The sequence below is a fragment of the Haplochromis burtoni genome, unplaced genomic scaffold, assembly GCF_018398535.1.
Source record: "Haplochromis burtoni strain Fernald_Lab_line unplaced genomic scaffold, NCSU_Asbu1 Contig_12, whole genome shotgun sequence".
NCBI classification, from domain to species: domain Eukaryota; kingdom Metazoa; phylum Chordata; class Actinopteri; order Cichliformes; family Cichlidae; genus Haplochromis; species Haplochromis burtoni.
The window spans coordinates 3,425,921-3,447,478 of record NW_024582373.1 but is presented as its reverse complement, the minus strand read 5'-3'; the positions used below and the strand labels follow the sequence as shown (position 1 = coordinate 3,447,478).

Sequence of the window (21,558 nt, the reverse complement as noted above, 5' to 3'; positions counted from 1 at the left end):
AACCTATTTGTACATGTGTTTGTACAACGAATTTATCTTACCACACTGCTAATTTTGAACTCGTGTAGCTTTCTTTACTTGGAGATAGTATACTTTTAATACTCCGTGCAATTTCGAGGTCCGTGTGAGTGGTGAGAGCGGGACTTCCAGGCGATGATCTAAATGTAGCAGAAGCACTATAATGTTCACAGCTGGCTACCCTCCATTTGTGATTCTGTACAGCTCGCCTGTATGGACAGTGAATGGCTGTGAGTGTTTGTGAGGGGAACATGTGCCTGCTTTATCACTAATTGAAAGCTCTTCTGAATGATGATAAAGTGCAGCCTGGTGCCGTAATTAATGCACTCTAATTCTCTGTGAAGGCCCACCTGGGATCTCTTCTCGGGGCCCTCCTGGCTCCCCAGGGCCCCGTGGACCCCCCGGTACTTGCGACCCCAGCAACTGTCTTCTTCCATCTTTGTGAGCCCAGCAGAGGGGTTTGAGCAATTACGAAGACAGCCATCCGGCTCTGAGCTCAGTGCTGCAGCCACACAGCAGGGGAAGTCGGAGAGACTCACCGCTGACCTCTTTCTTTTTTTCACTTTACTAAAACACTCAGATGCTGTCTGGGTTTTGTTTTTCTGGGATTGCTGTTGGGTTTGTTTTGAATACAGCTGAAATCTCTTTGCAATGCAGTACTTTTAAGTTATTTTCCTTTTTTTAAATTTCATATCCTCTACTGTGACGTGATGCATTCCTTGTCAACTCTCATGTCTTTCAAGACCATGAAATGACTCCTGTCTGAAAAAAAACACCATCTTAATTATGCGTTTGCCTCTTTAATGGGCATGTCTATGCACTCTTCTGTTCGCACTCAGATAAGCTGTTGTGCCGACCGAAGGTACATCTCATGTTTCTGTGTTCTCGTGCGTGTTTGCACGAGTTTCTGTGCGTTTGAGGAACAGATTAGCTGAGCGAATGTACTTATTGTACGTGGAGGTGTGAGAAAATAGCAGATTTATGAAGCGCCTTATGTAACCAAAGTGCAGCCGACGTGTCTGATATAGAAATTATTTATTTTAAGCCGCATTCTGCAAGAATGTATTTTCAAAATGGTCATAATGAATGTAGGAAATGTAGCATGAATATTGAGTGACGTTGTTACTAGAAAGTGGATTTTCGGATTACCTGTAATCCCGATGGAGTCTCTGGTGACACGTTTGCGTCGTGTACAATGATCACTTTTAAAAGAAGCTGCCGTATAATTGTTGGTTAACGCGTCTTCCAGTTTTCTGCAAGTCACGAGTTGTTAACTGAGCACTCGTCGGCGAGGATTGCCAAAGCTTTTGTAAGACAAAACCAACAAACAGCTCAGTGACACTGTTTGTCTGGAGCTTCTTTTTTTAGCCTTTTACATCATTTTTCTCCACATGAAATGAATGTAATTTAAATGGCGTTTGTGTTCAGTGATTGTAGCGTGACCCTTCATTTAGCTTTACTGTGGAGTTAATCTGTAAATATTGTGTATTTTCAATTTTTGTTTTTCCTTTTCATTTTTCTTGTGTAATGGGGTGCGTTAAGGGACCTGAAAACATCATTTTCATCCATTTTTTGTCATTGTAACAACACGTTAAGGTTCTCACCTGTCACAGTGCTGCAAATTATTAACACATATTGTTTACAAGGTGTCGTGTATGACAATTCCTCTGGTTTTTATGTATATTTTTGATTTTCACAAACACAAAGGAGATCAGAATACTACACTACAGCTAACAGACGCATCAAACTTTTCATGTACTTGAACTTTCTTGTAATCGCACCGTGGTGTTTTTAACAGTTGGGTTTCAGGGAGCTTTGAGACTGGATTTATTTATGTGCTATGAATTTTCTGAAACCTTTGAAGCCTGTGCATTTTATCTAAACAGGCCGTGTAACTGTAGTGTAGATCTTGTGCAGAAACACACATTTTAAGAACTTAAGTACGCTAAAGATGACAAAGGAATTTTTTTAAAAATCCAGCATTTACACATTGGATTTTAGTTTATTCACTTCTTTAAAAAGTTTTTGTTCTTTCAAACTTTATAATCTCACTAAACAATAACTTTTTTGTGTAGAAGAAAAAGATAATTAGCCTGTAGTGTATATTGGTTTCCTCAGGTTTTCATTTTGAGCTCTGTTTAATTAGAGCTTGATGCAAAGGCTTTAATTTTACTTTTAAAGAGTCCTGCTGTGATTCATGTTTGAAACGTTCTTTGTGTGTATCTGAAATTTTGTGACATTAAGAGCTCGGTTCTTTCTGTCTCTCCTTTAACATCTGCTGTTTGACACTTTTTTCCCTTTGTACTTCACAGTCATTATTCTTCTCTTATACATGTAAATTTTAACTCACATCTTACAGATTTTTTCCCCCTTTTTTTTTTTACATTTTTCTCAGCATGCCAGCTTGGTTTTATCTCTGCTAAATTTTATCAGACTGGGTGGGTTTAATTTTAGAGGAGTACTGAATCAAACGCTTGCCACAAACTTCATTTGTGAGTTGAAAGAGCCCCCTGCTGGACATGTATTTCATTGCTTTTGTAATGTGAATGGGAAACTATTATTCTTTGCTTTTGTAGGCCACATAAAATCCCCTCCTTCTAGGGGCTCCTGTCTTTTCATCAAAGTAATTTTCATATTCGGTTTTAATGGGTTCCCATCAGAGACAATAACACTGACCTTGATGAGATTCAAATGAGACAGCATCAGCAAACTAATGTGACCTAAACTTTTTCAGCGTGCTGATGAAAGCACCTCCCTCCATATATTGAATTTAGCTTCAATTGATATTAATGTGCACCAGTTTGTGGCTTCAGTTTAGCTAAACAGCATAATAAGTAGGGAGGACACAAATTGGCTGCTGATGACACAGCTCACTTCACTAGAAATTTGAAGCCATTCATATTACTCCAATTGTTCTAAGTGGAAAATGTCAGATGAAAGCAAACTCGTGGATGGAGTCATTGAAGGTTGAAGCGTCCTAAAACAATAACACCGCTTTCCACCTTCTTTCTTTTTTTTGCATATTCTCTCCAGTAATGTAAGTCGATCCAGTTGCCACATGTGATCTAATCTTGTAAGCAAAGCCTGTAATGAGATGTAATATGTAGCAGACTCTCAGCGTGGTCCCTAGGATTAAAAATGTCTGCCTGCTGGTCTCAGTGAAACTGATCTCTGCTCTTTTATAAGCTCATGTTGTGCCGTGTGACTTCAATGTTTGTTCTTTGTTTGAACACCTACCTCAGTCTTGGTTTACCACAACTACATGATTAGATTTGTTGTTGTTGGGGGGGAGACATCAAAACAACTGTTGCCTTTTAACTGAAAAAGCGAATGAAAGCCTCATGTCTATGTAAAAACACACATATTGCAGTCCTGTTATCAGCTGACGTGCTGATGGGATGACAGAGAACAGGCGCGGTGATGTTCCTGTTGTTGGGGGAGTGTAAGGGGGAGTGGGGGGGTGGGTGGTTACCAGGCATCAGAGGTTATACTTTACAGCCTTCTTTGCAGCTTCTTTCATTTACACTGATTAATGGCATCTGCCTTACACGTGTGCAATAAATGTTATTCAGTGCGTGACTTCCTTGTATATTCTGCACTTAAACTTCTTTTCAATAAAACTTTATTCACAAACCTGATGCTGTTTCTGTGTTAATTATTGTTCTTTTGTTTTGGGGGGTGGGGTGGTAGCCAGTTTACTATTTCAACATGCTTTTTTTAAATGTAGTAGCGTAAATAGCGAGGGATATGTGTCAAACTAGTTTGGAATTGAACTTATTTAAGCAGCTGTGACATCAGAGAAACAACTGAGGCAAACATTGTCACTGCAACAATTATTTAGTAGCTGCTCTGGAGAGTTTTTGACTATGTCATGAGGAAAAGTGCTTATTTCTTAGAAGAAAATGGAAATTTGTACCTCTGTAACTGGGAACGCACCATCTGCTGCAGAGGATCTGGTGATGTGATTGAAAGGTGCGAACAGCTGGCAGATTGTGAGACTGTTTAGTCAGTTGTGACATTTGTATTTTATTTTATTTTTAACTCCGAGGTTCTTGGAAAAATGGTTAAGAATCATTTCCTGATACTTTTTACAAAATATCTTTTTATCTTTAATCACACCGGTATACAGAATAAATTAAACACTCCATATGCTGTCCTGTGTATTTCTTACTTTGATGATGGTTTTCCCTCATCCTTCAAACATACTCCCACATATGCACAGCTGTGCTCTGTTGTCATTCTTTACAATGAGGTAACATTTCACATCAGGGGGTTTGTAGGGAATAGAAGTAACCACTGTTCAGTTTTTACAGATTTACACCATACAGCAAGCCTGAAAAGACAGTCAGAAATGTAAAACTATATATTCAAAAGAGGGTATCAGAAAGGTTATCTTTGGAAGATCAGCTCATAGAGACCATGATGGTTTGAAACCCTCAGCTCCCCCAGCTCCCACCCCCAAAAAATCCTCATCCTGATTCAATTTTGTTAATTATTTGAGATGTTCTGGGGAAAAGTGGAGGAAAAGAAAGAGCTTTTATTTCGGAAAACTAGTTAAGGGAGACCACAAAAAGAAAATTCAGGCAGAGGTACAAGGAGAGTGGGATAAACAACCATTTCTGGTCATTTTTATATGTCGGAAATGGGAGCACAGTCCTGAATATATCAAAACAGTTCTCAGGTAGAAAAAAAAAAACACACCAGAACAGGCTAGATTTTTGCAGCGCATAAAAAAATATATATATGTGTGTGTTTTTCCACGACTCAAAGAGGCTGGCTGCTTCTGATGGAGATGTGGCTGGCACAAAACATGCTCGTAAGACAAGAGGTTAGCGAATCAAAGGCACTGTGCCAGCTAGAGCCCCTGGGAAGAAACTGTGAAAAATGCTGTGTGCTCAGGGGAGATAATTCGACAGTCTTTCTGTTCTTTGCCAGAATGTCTCTTAGTTTCCTGCAGGTCCCTTCACATCCAAGGACTGCTGCGCAGCTCCTGCCTGAAGGTTGCAGGCTGATGGGTCACAGTAACCATTAGGACCGGCTGGACCCGGAGGCCCGGGCACACCGAGCTGTCCAGGAATGCCAGGAGGTCCCCTCTGCCCATCCTGACCGTCACGGCCATAGCCAGGCCTTCCCGGTTCCCCTGTGATGACAAAATATGCTTTACTTAATTGCTGACTTTAACAAACAGGTTAACATTTATCCTTAATGTAACAGCTACTCACATGATTTATTATAAAAGACTGTTGGTTGCTTTTCAATAGATTAGATTTAGCAATGTAGGCTTTATTATTTTATTTTTAGGTTGTTTAACTTTTGTAATGTGTAATTGTGCATGATGATAGTCATACAGAGATAAAAATGTACTCACCAGGAAGTCCAGGTGGTCCAGGTTGACCTTTCGGTCCTCGAACAATGGGTCCTCTGGCCCCTCTGTCTCCCATGTCACCTGTAAGACGTATTATATAATGATATATAATTTATTTACAAAAAACAAAAAGAAAAAAAGAATTTTGTTTAATGTCTAATTAAAAAGCAAATAAGGAGAGCGCGTTCATCACCTTTGGGTCCTTTTGCTCCCATCTGTCCTGGTGGCCCTTTGAGTCCTGGAAGGCCTCTTGAGCCAGCATGCCCGGGGAAGCCGTTGTCTCCTGGAGGACCAGGAGGCCCCGGTGGGCCGGGTTTTCCAGGTAAACCAGCAATGCCAGACTCTGGCCTCCTTAAACTAGCAGCTAACTGAGTCAGCTGTTCTGTGGAAGCGCAACAGAAAGATGATGAACCATTAGGTGAAAAACAGTCACTGAATGCTTCTCAACAGCTCTGGTTGATAGTTGTCAAGGGCACTTTCAAGGCATAACACTTGAGAATAAATCATTTGTCACCAGAAGGCTCATTTCTAAAAACTAATGTCACACTTAGGTCCGAAACAATTCTCGCGTGGGAGCTCTTAAACTTGAGCACTGGACACGATCGAGGTGAAAGTGTGGTCATGATATCCCTCAAGCCTTTCCTGCTTTTAACCTTTTTCCATAGGACACCAGTAAATTGAGCAGAAAGGAGATAATATTCTTTATTTCAACCAATCAGTGACAGAAAATTTATGTTCATGGTGCAAAGGATCTAATATTAAACTCCCGTGGCTCCCTTCTGCACGGTATTTTGCACTTAAAATTCCAGTTTTCTGGCTCCTGATGAAAATTCATGCTGTAGCTGCTCAACTGCTCTTTTTTTTTTCCTTTTTTTTTTAAAGATTTCCTTCCCAGGCAGACTCTTTGCTTGGAGCAGAGGAGTGTAGGTCTGCTGGAGGTGAAATTAATTTTTCAGCGCATCGGGTATAAAATAGTCATGAGGATAGGAGATGAGTTGTGAAGACGTAAGAGCAAAAGAATGAAGAGAACAGAGGTTGTGACTTCGGTGAAACATTTCTAAAACTCGGAGGAGGGATCTTTCATCCATCAAATAAACAAAGGCTGAAGCTTATTTCATGTTTTGGCTATGAGACCTTCGCTTTTTCAACTTCAGAGTATTCAGCAACCACCCGGAAAAATGAGAAAATGCAGCCGTGGCTCTGTGTGTGGTTGTGTAATGAGGCATTCTGGGATGTATTAAAGTCATGAAATGAGGCACGGGGGAGTGATAAATGGGGTCAAAGGCCTATCTTTTCTTACCTTGCATGACTCGCATGCAAACTTGTTTGATGTGCTGATCACTTGGCTGTTTACCCTAGAAGGGAAGAAGGAAAAAGATGACTTAATAGATTTCATGACAGAGTTTAAGGCATTTAATGCAGAGACTCAACAGTGAAGCAGACCATCTTAAAATGAAAGATTATTAAGTCCTCTTTATGTTGAGAAAACACTGCTGTTCTTAGGCTTATATAACAGGATTAACAAACACAAAGTGCACAGTGGTAGAGCAGAATACCAGGCTTACTTTCTCCTCTCTTGAAAAGTTGACATTTGTGGAGATACAAGTGTTCCCCTTACAACCGCACAGGTGTTGAATTTGAATTTGGGATTTCACTGATCTTGATAAGGAAGCATTCCTTTTGCTCACCTCCCTGTAGAGGGATGCCAGAACACCGGCAAGCCGGGGGCAAGTGGGGATTCACTTCACGCAGACTGAAGTATCAGGTGGGTGCAGAAACTTCTAAGATATCAGTGAAACAGTATTTCAGGAGCATCTTGAATTTTGGAGTTTAGTGTACTCACTGTTGCTATATGACACTCGTCTGTGTTATTATTTATTTTGCAGTATTATTAGTATATCAAAGCCATCAAAATAATAAAAGTGTGTATGGCTGTGATGAACCCTATATTAACTTAAAGCTTAACAATGTGTTTTTTCATTAACCTGCTTATTATTATTCTGAGGAAAAAATATGTAAGATTATATAATTACTTCCTAAATACATTTTAAAAAATAAATACATACCTACATGCATAAATTTATTTCTAAAAAATAAATGAATGGCATTATGACGCAGTGAGCTCAAAGAAACAACGCCCGCAGTTCAAATCTAGGCCCAGGTACGGTGGCGCTGGGAGGTCAAAAGTACTGCAATTTAAAAAAAAAAAAATCACAAAAACACAACAAAGTGTTTTTGGGAAACATTAACGTGACAGAACAGCTGCAGGCGTTACAAGCTAACAGTAAGCGGCTAATAGAAAGCATGTAGCTACAGTATTTAATGAATCGTGTGACTAAAACACACAGTACCTGCATCTTTTTCTCCCTCTCCACAAATGAATCTTCCGCTTCTTTTAAAGCGTCTCAGAGCGATCCTGCACATGCTTTGGTTTCTGTCAACTTCTGCATGTCACGTTATTGTCTCCTCAGAAACATGCCTGTTTTGTTTCGTGAGCTTTTGCAGCGTTTTTCTACTCGCTGGTGTTTTGTGGGGGGGTTTTTGTTTTGTTTTGGGGGTTTTTTTAGTTGCAGTGCATTTGACCTCTCAGGGCCACCATAAGTCTGCTATATCCTATAGATGTATCATTTCACAGTCTTAAAGTTTTGTTCAAGTTCTATCTGAGTATTATCTTGTTTTTTAATTCACTTATTAATTATACTTAGAATTCTTTGTGGCTTTTTTTTTAAGTAAAACACTAAACATACACTGAAATCATTGCATTATATGGATTGATCGTGTTTTTGCTTACTAAAGCTGTGGAAAATGTGGCATGTTTGCATACTCTGTAACACATAAGGCAAATCCTTGATTCATTTTAGAAACCACTTGAAGAAACAAATGACAGATAATGAAATTTTAGCTGGGTTCACATCACTTCTGCTGAAAACCATTTATATAAGACAAAATTGTTATTTTATGTAGTAACATTTATTTATTTATGTATTTACAATTTGACTATTTTATTTATTACATTTACAGTTAATTGTAAGCCTTAGGCCCGAGAGTTTGGTTCATGAGTGGTAACTACTTTCTCTTGGACCTACCGCAGGACCCTGTGTTCCTCTGACTCCAGGTGGGCCTCTGTTTCCCTGCATGCCCCGTGGTCCAGGTGTGCCAGGTGGTCCTTCAATGCCAGGCTGTCCTCGACTTCCCTCGGGACCTATTCTGCCAGCCTCACCGGGGTTCCCAACCTAAAAAGACAATAGCTTTTAGACTAGAAGCATTTTAAAACCTCAGCACATTGTCAGTCACTTGGCACAAAAGGAAAACGGTGATGCTATTAAGGTTAAAAACAACGAATTTCAACTCACTTCCCCTTTAGGGCCGGGTTCTCCCGAGTCACCCTGTGACAAAAATAACAAACACAAATGTTGGAAACATTACAGATGTGCTTTGGTAAGAGTGAACGTGTAAAATATGTCAGATTTATCCTGTTAGTGTTAGTGTAACCACTTACAACATCCCCCTTTTCTCCTGGATTTCCCTCATCACCTTGAACTCCCTGTGGAAAGAAAGGAAAAAGTTTTCAAATAATCTATGCAAAGAAACCCATTTGTTATTTAAATTCAGTATTTTCCTGTTAAGAGAGAATTCATTCATTCCTACTTGCTCTCCTTTGGGTCCTGGTTCTCCACGATCTCCCTGTAATTTATAAAAACAGATGAAGACGCCATGCAAAACTCAGAAGTACAAAATATTCCATTTGTATACTCTAGAGGGAGCCGATCAGCTGGTTGTTGTTGATTATTGAGTCCATTTTTACCTTTTTTAGCATTTTTTAAGCAAATTGTCTGAATTTTTTTATTTACTTACCCTTTCTCCTTTTATTCCAGGCAGACCAGGAGGACCTGGGAGACCAGGAAGACCAGGGTCACCTTTGGGTCCCTATAAAAAAAAAATATGTACATCGGAGAAGTCGAAACATTTAAGCAAGGATAAAGAAAAAAAATGTCCAGCACAGGCCCCCTTGACACCATGCTTAGAAGTAACTGTTGTAAAGCTTAGCATTGCTAGTCATTCTCTCCGGCGTGTTTGTGTGTGTGTGCCATTCTCCCTTTGATCACCGTCCGGCTTTCTGAGGAATGCCAGGAGAACAGAGAGCTCTTTCAGCCCACTGCTTGGTCTCCCCTTACTGTGAAAATAGACCTTGTGTGAGATCTGGCCTCCATCTATTCTCTGAGACATTCCAGCTAAACAACAGCCAGGACTTTAGAGTCTGAAGTTTCCCTCTCTTTGGTTTCTTTCATTCAAAGTTTTTTTAAAAAAAATCTATAGATAATTAAGGAATGTAGTCTACCAGCTTTTCTACTGATTGCTGTTGTTGTTTGCTGGGGACACATTGGCTGCCAGGCCTTTTAAAGTGATGCATTTTCCCAAATAAGGTAAGAATATAAGCTAAAATAAGCTAAAAAAAAAAAAAAAAAAAAAAAGAATAAATGTTTTCCCAATCAAAATGATTCACTTAACAATTACAGTCTAATGAATTTTTCTTTATAACATACCCGGGGACCTGGCTTTCCAGCGGGACCTGCAGGACCTTGCTGTCCTCTATCTCCCTGTAGGTCAAAAAGGAGATGATAAGAAGGTGAAATGGAGTAAAGTTTAAATCTAAAGCACAAGCATAACAGAAATTCTTCTTGGGGAAAAAAAACACTTACAGGCTCACCAATGGGCCCGACAGATCCCAGCTCTCCCTGTTCTCCACGCTCACCCTGCAGTAACACGATACAGTGTCATAACAGAGGTGACACTAGCTATACTGATGTTTCCACAATCCCTGTTCATACTTACGAGTTTGCCAGCAGATCCTATTGCTCCAGAAAGGCCTGGGTTACCAGAATCTCCCTGTATAGAAACATCAAAGCTTATTTCAGATAGTAACAATTTAAGAGAAAAAATAATAAAAATCAATTAACAACAGAAAAAACGTTTTTTTAATATATTGATCAGGGAAAACACCTTAGGGCCACTTGTGCCTTTTGGTCCAGGTACACCAGGCAAACCCTAAAAACAGAGGACATGCATTTATATACGACACTAGAAAAAGGAAAACTGCTTTCAATCAGAGGAGCAATGCACCATTCTTAAAATGAACATCATCATAACAGTGAGAGAGGATAAAAGCTGGATTAGTGGATATAATTACATTTTGACACAAATAAGAAGATAATAACTCGTAAGGCTTTTGCAATCATTCGAAATTTCAAGATGATTCTCATAAATTCCCTAAACTTGACACATCAAAACTCTGCTCTGGCAGTTGTGCCTGAGGATGACAGTAATCACTACCTGACAGCACCGTCCACTATGTGCGCACTGTGTAATATTCATTATAAGATGCGACCCAACAGTTCTTTACTGAAATGTAAACCCAGAGAAAATATGTGAGCTTAGATAAACTGTACCCGTTGAAATGACTTAGTTGTGACAGTTTGAGTTCAGAGGTCATACTCACCGGAAGCCCTTGAAGTCCAACCTCTCCAGGGATGCCTGACTTCCCAACGCTTCCCTACAGGGAAACAGAGCAAAAGATTAATCTACTGAGAAAAATAGATGTTTACTTTCTATAATATTGCAAGTTATAACACAAGTTACAACTATTAAACAGTGTAATAATGCTCAACCTTTGCTCCAGGCATTCCAGGAATACCCTCACGACCATCCACACCTGGTAAGCCCTGATGAGAAAGGAGAGAAAGAACAATGCATGGTTTGCTCACAATGTGCACTATCTGATAATCACAGGATTATTTGTCATCACTGATACAACACTCACAGACTCGCCCTTGGGACCTGGAACACCTGTGAGTCCTCTTGGTCCTTGAGCACCCTAAACAACAAAGCAATCCAACGGTCAATAGTTTCTAATGGCTGTAAACAAACAGTCTAGTTATTCTTATGTTTTATTTATGAAAATATTCATATCTGTAATGATAAAGTGCTGCTGCTTACTTGTTCGCCTTTAGGCCCGGGTTCACCCATAGCACCTCTTTGGCCTACATCCCCCTGAAATAAGTTGTCAGGTTATATTTACATGTCATCTTTAGTTCAAAGCAATCTTATTTATGTAGCTCCGTTTTACAACAAGTCTGCCAAAGGGACTTATATACAATATAGCAAGGTATATATAGCAACCCCTCAATATTCAGGCAATCCACAATGAGCAATAAGAAAAAGAGGAGAGAGAAAAAAGTAGCCTAGAGACCGAGGAGAACAAACAGGACAAAATGCAAACTATGAGAAAGAGTACACTAAAGGTAATGACATTCAGTATTTGCATATAAACAAATCAGGAGTGAAAACAGGGGGAGTGCAGAGGAAATGCTTTGTGTTTCATGGGAAGTCCTCCCAGCAGCCTGGGTCTATAGCAGCATAACTAATGAATTGTTCAGGGTCACCTGATCCAATGCTAGCTCTAAGCTTTAAGAGATTTAAGCATAATCATGAAAGGAGAGTGGATACTTGTCTCCCAAACCCAAGTTCAACTTAAGAGGAGCATGAACCCTCTGCCTCTCATTCTAGTTTTGGTAACTTTATGAACCACAAATGTATTTACATTGAAACAAACTTACAGCTGCCCCTGCAACACCCTGTGGACCTGGATCTCCATCAGGACCTCGAGGTCCCTGCCAGAGAACAAAATAGGTATTAATATCATTTAATTACAACACTTTACCAATTAAATATGATTGATCTTGATTCTTTTTTTTTAGTAAAGTCTTTTTACGATATTTTAAGTACAATAAAATACAGCACAGACTATTAAAAAAAACGAGAAAACAATTTAAACACATGATCTTGAATTTTAAATCTAGCTAATGTGTTTGGGAAATGTTGTGGCAGGTCATGTTAACCCTGTGTTGGTTTTATAATGTGGCATATTATAAAGCCAACACGGTGTTTTTTAAATCAGTGACATGTCTGGACTGCAATCAGTTAAGCTAGCATCCACAGTCTTTAACTGTGTAGCTATGCTACTGTAAGACATGGGAGTAGTTTGGTATTGTCTTGCTGAAATAAGCAAGACAAAATATAATTTTGTCTTGTCCTAAAATATAATTTGGCACTAATTGCGCCTTCACAGATGTGCAAGTTACCCATGTTCCATCAGTTGTACTGATGTCACACCATTAATACCATAAGCAATGCTGGCTTTTGAGCTAAGTACTAATAACAAGCCACACGGTCCTTTTGCTCAGGAATATATTCCAACCACAGGATAGTTATTGATCATTTTGTTTCAAATGAACTGCAATTGAACAACATTTTCTTTTCACTTTGCATTTATGGATGCAAGAAAAAAAAAGTGTTTACTGCCAACTGTTTTCATAAGTGCTTGTGGGCGACTGCAGCATCTACACTATAGAATAATGTCTTTTTATTAATGCAGTGCCCTCAACAATCTTATTCAAGACTAGACTCATTCAATTTATTCATGTTACTGTTCGTTTGCCAATCAAATAAGTTCATCTCTTTTTAATTGCTAAACTTTTTTCACTTTATTTGTGACTACTGGTCTGCGTTTTTTAAGAAACTCATGGTATCAAATTCAAAATGAACTCATGTTTTCTCCAGAACTTATATTTTATCTTTTAAGAATATTTAATTTCAAAATTAGGGTTTATTTAAATGATTTACCAATTACTGTTTACATACATGGTGTCGTGGGCTTAAAAATGAAAGAAACATTTACCCTCTCTCCCTTTGGGCCCATCATTCCCATAGCTCCACGAATTCCCTGAGGTCCCTGGATCAACAAACAGGTTAAGCAGATGCCTGGTGAGCATATTAACAGAACACAGAACAGTAACAAACAAATTGTAGCTTGAAAGACTCTTAATTCACTGATTAAGCACTGTATCTCACCCTCGGTCCTTGGGCTCCAACCTCCCCTGGACTTCCCTGCTCTCCCTCCGCGCCCTCGATGAGTGAAAAAAGAAAGAAAATCATTTGAAAAGCAATATTTAGTTAATCAGATGAAATATTGGGCTGCAAATTTAACTACATTATAAGAGTGTGGGCATACTGTGAACCGTGATGGCACTGGCAACCTATCAGTGTGTTTCTTTTGCAGAAAAAAACAAATTGATGTTGCTCTTATCCACTGTGTGTTAATTAGAAAATAGGGGCAGCCATTCTGTAAAGTGTTTAATACCCACTTCTTAATGGATTGCAAGTGGGGAAACCAGACAAGCATTTAACCGGTCCCCAGCTTTGCAAATTACAAATAATATATTTGTGGTACACCCGAGAAAGCATATCCATTAAGACAGATATTTATCAGGACCAGAGCGGAGCACATTTTCTCTTGTTAAAAAGGGCAATTTATTCTTTTAAATATGCGAATCAAAACCAGCAATTAAAATATGTAAACAATATATGGATGATAATGAAATGTTACATAACAAGCCGAAACTAATGCAGTCAAACAGGTCAGTCGCTGCTTTTATTATGAGAGAAATTAGTAGTGCTTGATCAACTACCATCTGATGTAAGATTCAGAATTCATATTCTTCTATTTGGACAATATTATTGCTCTTCAAGAAGATAAAAGTTATCTAGACTGTTAAATCATTCAAAAAATGTCTTGATTTTCTGGTGAGCGGATTTTTTTTGAGTGAATGAAACAATAGTCTTCATGTTGGGTGAAGGTTGGAGTCGGGTCATATGTCATAATTAATATGCAATTTAGATTACCATTGTCTCCTTCGACTTCAAATGTAAATACACCCCATGCTTTTATATAAATAGCATTGCTTTCTACATCATGCCAGTTTCTTCCATATAAACGCAACATTTACTTATTCTCTACTTCAACATTACTTACAAATATCGTGAGATAATACTCTTAAAGCCCCGCACAGTGCCGTTCTGTTGTTAACTGTAAATATCTTTGCGTGTGAGAGTTGTGTGAATTGCAGGCAGGCAAAAGGCGCCTCAAATGAAACTTTCAGTGAAGGAGAAAATCACTCTCAGTGAAGGAGTGCAAGCTGACAGTAAATCATATCCTGGCATGGGGGTGATAAAGGGAGATAGCCCCAGCCTCATTTCCATTTATATAGTGCGTGGACACATTACAGGGAGAAGCTAGATCTGCTTGAATGTCATTTCGAATAAATCATCGCCCGTGCATGACAAGGAGTCAGAGAAATTACACACAAGCTTGTATCACTTCCTCTTGAAATTGAGCAGCACAAATAATCCTTGTCTCAGTGGTGTCGAGAATCAATTTTTTAAAGTTTAAGTCACGCGCATTTTTTTCCCCGATGTGCAACGTTGTGACAGTTGCGGGCGGAAATTTGGTGTTTTTAGTGATTATTTACACAGTTATAGGAGCATAAATTCACTTTGTTTATGTGCCGAGTGTTTATATCAGTTCATATGGCTAGGCATAGTCGTGGAGTAGATTTCAGTTTGCAAGCATTAACATATTTTACCTTGTGTCCTTGTTTCCCAGGTTCTCCTGCTTCACCCTTTGCACCTTTGTGGCCCTAGAAACAAGGCAGGCCAAGGCTATTAAAACAACAACACTATTTTGGGATACTAATGTGATTTCAGAGCAAACAAAAGTGACTTCTATTCACCTTCATGCCAGGAAGACCAGGATGTCCCGAGGTCCCAGGTGGACAGGAGTTGGGACACTAAGCAACACAATAAAAGTCAGAAAGTATTCCTAAAATCTAGTGTAAAAACAAAACAAGAAATACGGAAAGTAATTTTACCAGATCAGTGCTGCCAAGCACTCCAGAAGCACCCTGAAATGGAGTGAAAACTGCAGTTAACATTTTCGTAATTCAACATCATCAGTGATTAGAGGAGCTTGTAAATACGCTAAAATAAAGACAACAGTGTTTATTGATGGCAACTAACCAATTAAACCTAATGGCTTTAACATGTACATCTAGAAAGTTTGGAAATTTCATCAAATCCCAAATGAACCTTTAATCACTTACTCTGGGCCCTGCTGGTCCACGAGGTCCCTGTGGCCCTCTCACACCCATGGCCCCCTGTGATAAGAGGTGTAAACACATCAAGTCTACACAGGGAAGCTGTGCACATGGTGTATAATTGCTAACATGCAAGAGGATAAGAGTACAGCAAGGCATTTCTTGACGTTTAATCACATGCAAACCAACATTACCAGCTTACAATTTGATTTTCAGAATAAAAGATGTGGATTATTATCTACAGAACACAACCAAACTATTAACAGGGATTTTTAAACCACTAGATTTTGACTCTGATTGTGTCAATTATATCGGTATATAGAAAATAAACTGTAGCACAGCTGGGTCACAGGAATGTGGATTTTTTTCTTTTGGATATTTAATGTACTGTTTCATGTTTCATAGGACAAAATATATTTACTGTGATTAGAAATGTATATTATGATTTATTTTAAAAAGCCAAAAGTTCGTCTTTGATTGAAAAATATGATTTACATTTTTGGGGGTTGACTTTCTTTTTAGACAAAATAATTATTTGTAATAAAAAGAAAACTGAATTGATTAGATGATACTTTCAGGTTGGTAACAGTGTGTGTGGGTGTGAATGCATTCTGCATGTGCACATATATATTTTGTCGCTTTATAGGGGTATTAACGCATCATACCTACAGGGTGTAGAGATGTACAATGCAACTTTTATATGTTTATGTATTTTTGGTGGTTTACGCTACCTGCTGTGGCTATTTCTTGTGAATAAGGAAATGGCTGTAACAGTAGTTTCTTCTTCTTTTATATCATCAGTTTGTAATCATGAAAGATACTTGTATCCTGTTGTATCCTCCTCACTGTCTCAATAAAAAAAGAACGACAATGGTCCTTTTTCTCTGCCTCTACTCACAGGTGGTCCAGCTTTTCCCAATTCACCCGGAAGTCCTCCAGGTCCCGGTGGCCCCTGCTCACATTTCAGACCATTCAGTATTATTGACACATGTTGAATACAAAATAATTTAAACTTTTAGAATTACAGGAACTTGTATTTGTTGTATAAACAAATTACTTACAAGGGGTCCATCTGGCCCAACACCCTGAGGAGACGTACAATATGATTCATTATGAGTGATGTACAGGGTTTGGTGAACATAGCAATGACTTAAACACTAAAATTTAGACAGCTTCTATATCATATGACTTCCAGGTGGCCTCGATTGGCTATTTCCTGTGACTGGTGGGGTTCAAGAGGAAATGTTACTTACAGCTCCTCCACGAGGTCCAGGTTTCCCAGGTTCCCCCTAAAAAACAAACATAAACTTCAGGATTAGGTATGAAATTCCATTTTCAGGTAAAACTGAGCTATTTGAGCCTGCAAGCAGTTCAAATTAACATTCCTTCAGTTCATCACATGACTGAGCTGGGCAATGTTTAGCCTAATTAGGAAAGATGTTGGGGCTTTGTGCCTCATGGGGATTACACAGAAGACTTGCAGGATTAAGTCTCATTTGTCATGAGGAATTGGTTTATGCACTGCGGCTCTTTCTGCCATGCCAAAAGACTGGACAGCAGCTTGGCACCATTTCACTGACAGTCTCTGAAGCAGGAAAGCAAAGGCTCATTAGTCACTCACTTTCTGTCCGGGGGGACCGTCAGGCCCAGGATCTCCAATGGGGCCTGTCAAACCCTGCAGAGAAGAGTCATCGAGTGAAATTAACACATCATGGCAAATCTCAAAACAAATCAAGTGCCTGTTTTGCTCTTATATTTAAAAAAGACACTTTCAGAATTTAAATATGTTGCTTATGATGTCAAAAGAAAATGCCTTTCACCCCACCATCCCAGTCGATATTTCCAAATTGATCAGCTGATCCCCATATGTTACACCATCAAAATACTTGTGTGGGAGGAATTCTGCTCTATTCTGTCGGAAGTGGGAATAACTTGACTTTAACACCCCAGAATTTTAGTTCACGCTTCTCTGCTCCGTCCACAAAAGGGTTTTCAAATTATCGAGCACACAAGAAAATATAAGCGCCAGGTCAGAGGGCAAAACTTTAGGACTGCAACATTCCTCCGGCTCTTTTCAAACACGACACTGAAAGAAATCATTCCACACTGTTTTGAGAATTTTCAACAAGAGACACCAAGAGTAGCCTGCCAAACAAAGCTCCTGTTGTTTGTCACTTTGGGTGCAGTTTCTATAGGCAGTGACTTTTTTTTATCTTGTATTTTGAATTAAGTAACTGATTTGGTCTGTTTAAACTTCTAAAGTGAAAGTGAATTCACCTAAAGACCAAAATGTAAGCATAAGATGGGCTTTTGTGTTTTCCTAACCCACTGTTAAACTCTGAAAGGAACCTAAAACATGCAGGCCGTGATGCAAAGGAAACTGGGACTCGTTCATCCTGTCAAATAAATTCCTCAAATTTTTGCACACATGCACTAAGATCCCCTTCTACATCTAAAATTTCACTCCAAAAGTCTAACGTGCAAACATGACCTATTATGTGGGAGGAACACACCTTGTGGTCCCACCCCCTTTGCAGGTTTCAGGGTTTCTTGATAACTTTATAAAATAATGCTGATCCTAATAGTACAAAATATACTTCACTCACATCATTTCCAGGAATTCCAGGTAATCCTCCAGAGCCAGGTTTACCTGCATCTCCGTCGGGTCCCTAACAAAGGTTATAGATATTCAGTGAAAAAGACACACAATTGATACAATTACTTAAATCTTTTACTATATGTAATACTTACAGGAGGACCGTCTTCGCCATCGTCTCCCCTCTCTCCCTGAAACAAAAGAGATTTAATACTTTCAGGGGTCCAAACACTGAACTATTTTTAAAGTGTCTGACAGATTATACTGACAATGGTGAAAAACTATAAGCACTTACAGCAATGCCGTCAATTCCTGGGACACCTGCAGGGCCAGGGGGGCCAGGGGGTCCTTGGTTATTCTATGTATAATGAAATTAATTGTAATGTAATAGGAAAATATCTGATTACGTTTCTGATAAATACCCAACAATTTTGTCCCTCTGACAAAAGCCAATATGAAAAGAGCAAGAACAGGTGCACTGCCATGTTATAGACAGGACTGTCTCTGAAATACTGAAACAGAATTTCGGCTTTAAATTATTCAGTAGCTGACAAAACACTGAAACAAAGAACCAATTTAAATGAAAGCTGAAAATCTTGCATTTTCCACAACAGATTGACGCTCAAACAAATTAACCGAAGAAAGAAATCCCAGTCTAAGCATAATTGCAGGTAAATTATCTTTTTGTTTGACATGCACGCTTGCAGAAGAACTTACCAGCACTTCTGCCACATCTGTCTACAGACATAATAGAGAAAACAGGGAGAGAGAGAAACATAATGAGACTTACTTGAGAGGAGCAAATAAGGACAAGCTGCAAGAGCAGCACCAGAAATGGCCCTTTAATGCGCTGGGCCCCTGTCATGATCTCCCCTGTGCAGGAAAGGTAAAAGTTGTAGTCCTTTCTCTGGGGTTTGTTAGGTTGAAGGAGCCCCCTGTAAAATAACCCAACTGACTCCGGCTAGAGCTGTCTAGACAGCCAAAGGTCCCATAGCTTTCAGTGGCTCATGTATATTCATACAATGACCGGTTACAGGAAGTGATTGGAGGGTTTGCAGGGGAACACCACAGGGAGGGGCTACATTGCTGACACTACCAATAGGCAGGATCAGCGGTTTATTTAACCTCTGCTACGACCCAAAATGAATTTTATTCAACATTTAGTGTTACCGTTTATCTTTATATAAGAATGAAAAAATTAAATTAAATTAAAGACACAAAGAGATAATCGTGGTCAGCAACTTGTTCTGTGAAGCGCAAATCCTGGACGTTGTTTTGGCCCATTCCCCCCTCTTCATTACAACTGATCATTCTTACCGATGCCCCGGCTGGGAGGTCATAACATTCCTCCTTCCGGGCTCGAGTCACATCGCAGTGAATTAGCATTGACTGCAGTTCAACCTAGAGAAATAGGAAAAAAATACTGTTAATTAGCACAATACCGTGAAAGTACAGTACAGTCTGTGTCCCAAAGGTTAGGCCCTTTAATAATATATCGTCAGTTAGGATAAGACAAAAAAATATTTAAAGAATAAAACCAAAAAACTAAAACTATCGAATAAGTTCATGGTTATGGACAGGGAGCATATCATAACATAAACAAATAATAATAATAATAATAATAATAATAATAATAATAATAATAATAATAATAATAATAATAATAATAATAATAATAATAATAATAATAATCAGTAAAGTTTGGATGAGGAGACCACAGACTACCAAACAGGATGCTGGAAAACCTTGCTAACGGGCGCCCGGAAGGAAGAACTCCTGTGCATATAAATAAAAGACTGTTTGGGGGTTGTTTTCATAGTAAAAGCTTTGATGCTGCAATCACTTGAAAAATATTTAAGTTGTAATGTCACTATATTGAAGTTTATGGGAATAAACGCAAAAGATTTGTACATCAGAATGAAGACATTTGAAAAAGTGTAGGCCTGGGGTCACGTGGGTGGTCAATCAAAACAGTCCTTAGGCTTTAATAATGAATTCTATTTTTCTATTATAAATAATGAAAAGTCATTATGTATCAGGGAAGTGTGTCTTTTATGTGCCTTACAATCATCCATACTATATTTTGTGTAGTTCAATATGAAATAGTCAAAGCCTACAGGTTAACAGAAGAAAGAAAGAAAGAAAGAAAGAAAGAAAGAAAGAAAGAAAGAAAGAAAGAAAGAAAGAAAGAAAGAAAGAAAGAAAGAAAGGGAAATGATCTGTAATGAAATAAGAAACATTATGAATCGAAATATATTAGATCTAAGACCAATTATGGTGTTAAATCCTAAAGTACTGTTCCCTACTATATATGGGTCTGAAACTTTAGTACTAAATTTAGTCCTAAAAGAGACATACCGGAACTGCTACCACCGGGTTATCCTTGAGCTTTCCTATTAACGTGAAGCCATTAAGGCTGACTTCTAGTCTGGGTGGAATATCCTGAGAATCGATCAGGACACAGTCCACGAAAAGGGCCACAGAGTCCCTGCTGATTTCCAGGAACACTCTGTGCCACTGGTCATTGAAAAGAAACCCCAGGGGGCTGAAAACGACAGTCTGCCTCCCTCCGTTTAGCGCTGTGAAAGTAAACTCCAACGACTTGGATTCCCCGTTGAGCCTGACGGCCATCTGCTCGTCGCCGTTCACATCTTGCATTTGCCAGATATTCCAGTTTTGATTTACGGTGCTGCCACTCATGCGCAGCACTGCCAAAAATGCAAACTCCTCCGGCAATCCAAGCGGATAGGCTGATCTGCAGCATAAAGGGTGCACAGTTATTAAACCCTCAGAATTATTATTTTTTTCAATTAAAAATCAGCGGATCGATCAGAATGTATGAACTTTCTTGATTTTTTAGAATGTTATTAATGACTCTGGTATAAAATGAAACCTATTGACATCTCTTGCAACACGAAGGTTTTATTCTGTGTGTGATTTGTGTGGAAGTTAAAGATGGGTCACAAAAGGAAAGGGGTGGAGCAGGTAATCGCGCCTTTGACGGTCAGGACCATGGACAGGGTAAACGGCATTAAACCAGACAAACCACTAGGTGTCGGTGTTCACTCACACATTTCAAAGCACAGCACCTCACCTTGTGTTGATTCTGAAGTTGAATGCTGGGCCTATTTGATAAGCAACATTCTGAGGAGATGGTCCAGCCACCTTTTTCACAGTGCCCCTTCTTGCCAACTCAGCAATGTGGAACTGTGACATGATATAAAATCCTGAAGGACACATAAGTGGTTAAATATACATCTTATACGGCTTACAATACAATAGTCCTTATTGTTTATGTGCTGTTTAAGTGTTCCTTTAATGTCTATTTACAGAGAAAATGTTGGGGTCATTCTCATTATACACTCTTTTTTCTTTTCACAATAACATTACTTCATCTGTATTATATTTTGAGTCCACCTGGGAAATGATCCTCCCCAATGCTGATCTGAGGGCACATGGACTGCTGCTCCAAATGAATACCAACTTGAGATGAAAATCTCACAGCTGCAAGAAGGAAAGAGAAAGTAGTCAAAGGGCGTGTGTGTGTGTGTGTGTGTGTGTGTGTGTGTGTGTGTGTGTGTGTGTGTGTG

At 39.0% G+C, this 21,558-nt stretch overlaps 2 protein-coding genes across 7 annotated transcripts in view; one reads left to right on the top strand and one right to left on the bottom strand.

The window, feature by feature from the left end:
• Positions 1–3,453, top strand: part of LOC102311109 (collagen alpha-1(XIX) chain) — a 103,024-nt gene extending 99,571 nt beyond the window's left edge. For 4 of the 5 annotated variants that reach the window (XM_005915483.3, XM_005915485.3, XM_005915482.3 and 1 more), the window contains one exon: positions 363–3,453. In XM_005915483.3, coding sequence (XP_005915545.1) covers positions 363–463 — 101 coding nt within the window. In that variant the 3' untranslated portion in view covers positions 464–3,453. The remainder of the gene's footprint in view (positions 1–362) is intronic. The other variant, XR_006053246.1, reaches the window with a different exon arrangement.
• Positions 3,454–4,703: 1,250 nt separating this feature from the next.
• col9a1b (collagen, type IX, alpha 1b) overlaps positions 4,704–21,558 on the bottom strand; it is an 18,025-nt gene continuing 1,170 nt past the window's right edge. Inside the window, exons 3-38 of one of the 2 annotated variants that reach the window (XM_005915473.2) lie at positions 21,386–21,472; positions 21,063–21,195; positions 20,327–20,723; positions 19,286–19,369; positions 18,686–18,706; positions 18,264–18,326; positions 18,124–18,159; positions 17,979–18,041; positions 16,994–17,047; positions 16,626–16,661; positions 16,434–16,457; positions 16,271–16,324; positions 15,379–15,432; positions 15,148–15,180; positions 15,010–15,066; positions 14,863–14,916; positions 13,292–13,345; positions 13,119–13,172; positions 11,998–12,051; positions 11,378–11,431; positions 11,202–11,255; positions 11,050–11,103; positions 10,881–10,934; positions 10,385–10,429; positions 10,217–10,270; positions 10,084–10,137; positions 9,928–9,981; positions 9,239–9,310; positions 9,032–9,067; positions 8,883–8,927; positions 8,737–8,769; positions 8,470–8,616; positions 6,684–6,738; positions 5,577–5,765; positions 5,387–5,464; positions 4,704–5,158 (exon numbers count right to left, since the gene is read on the bottom strand). In XM_005915473.2, coding sequence (XP_005915535.1) covers positions 4,962–5,158; positions 5,387–5,464; positions 5,577–5,765; positions 6,684–6,738; positions 8,470–8,616; positions 8,737–8,769; positions 8,883–8,927; positions 9,032–9,067; positions 9,239–9,310; positions 9,928–9,981; positions 10,084–10,137; positions 10,217–10,270; positions 10,385–10,429; positions 10,881–10,934; positions 11,050–11,103; positions 11,202–11,255; positions 11,378–11,431; positions 11,998–12,051; positions 13,119–13,172; positions 13,292–13,345; positions 14,863–14,916; positions 15,010–15,066; positions 15,148–15,180; positions 15,379–15,432; positions 16,271–16,324; positions 16,434–16,457; positions 16,626–16,661; positions 16,994–17,047; positions 17,979–18,041; positions 18,124–18,159; positions 18,264–18,326; positions 18,686–18,706; positions 19,286–19,369; positions 20,327–20,723; positions 21,063–21,195; positions 21,386–21,472 — 2,687 coding nt within the window. In that variant the 3' untranslated portion in view covers positions 4,704–4,961. Of the gene's footprint in view, positions 5,159–5,386; positions 5,465–5,576; positions 5,766–6,683; positions 6,739–8,469; positions 8,617–8,736; positions 8,770–8,882; positions 8,928–9,031; positions 9,068–9,238; positions 9,311–9,927; positions 9,982–10,083; positions 10,138–10,216; positions 10,271–10,384; positions 10,430–10,880; positions 10,935–11,049; positions 11,104–11,201; positions 11,256–11,377; positions 11,432–11,997; positions 12,052–13,118; positions 13,173–13,291; positions 13,346–14,862; positions 14,917–15,009; positions 15,067–15,147; positions 15,181–15,378; positions 15,433–16,270; positions 16,325–16,433; positions 16,458–16,625; positions 16,662–16,993; positions 17,048–17,978; positions 18,042–18,123; positions 18,160–18,263; positions 18,327–18,685; positions 18,707–18,758; positions 19,001–19,285; positions 19,370–20,326; positions 20,724–21,062; positions 21,196–21,385; positions 21,473–21,558 lie in introns of those variants that run through there. The other variant, XM_005915476.3, reaches the window with a different exon arrangement.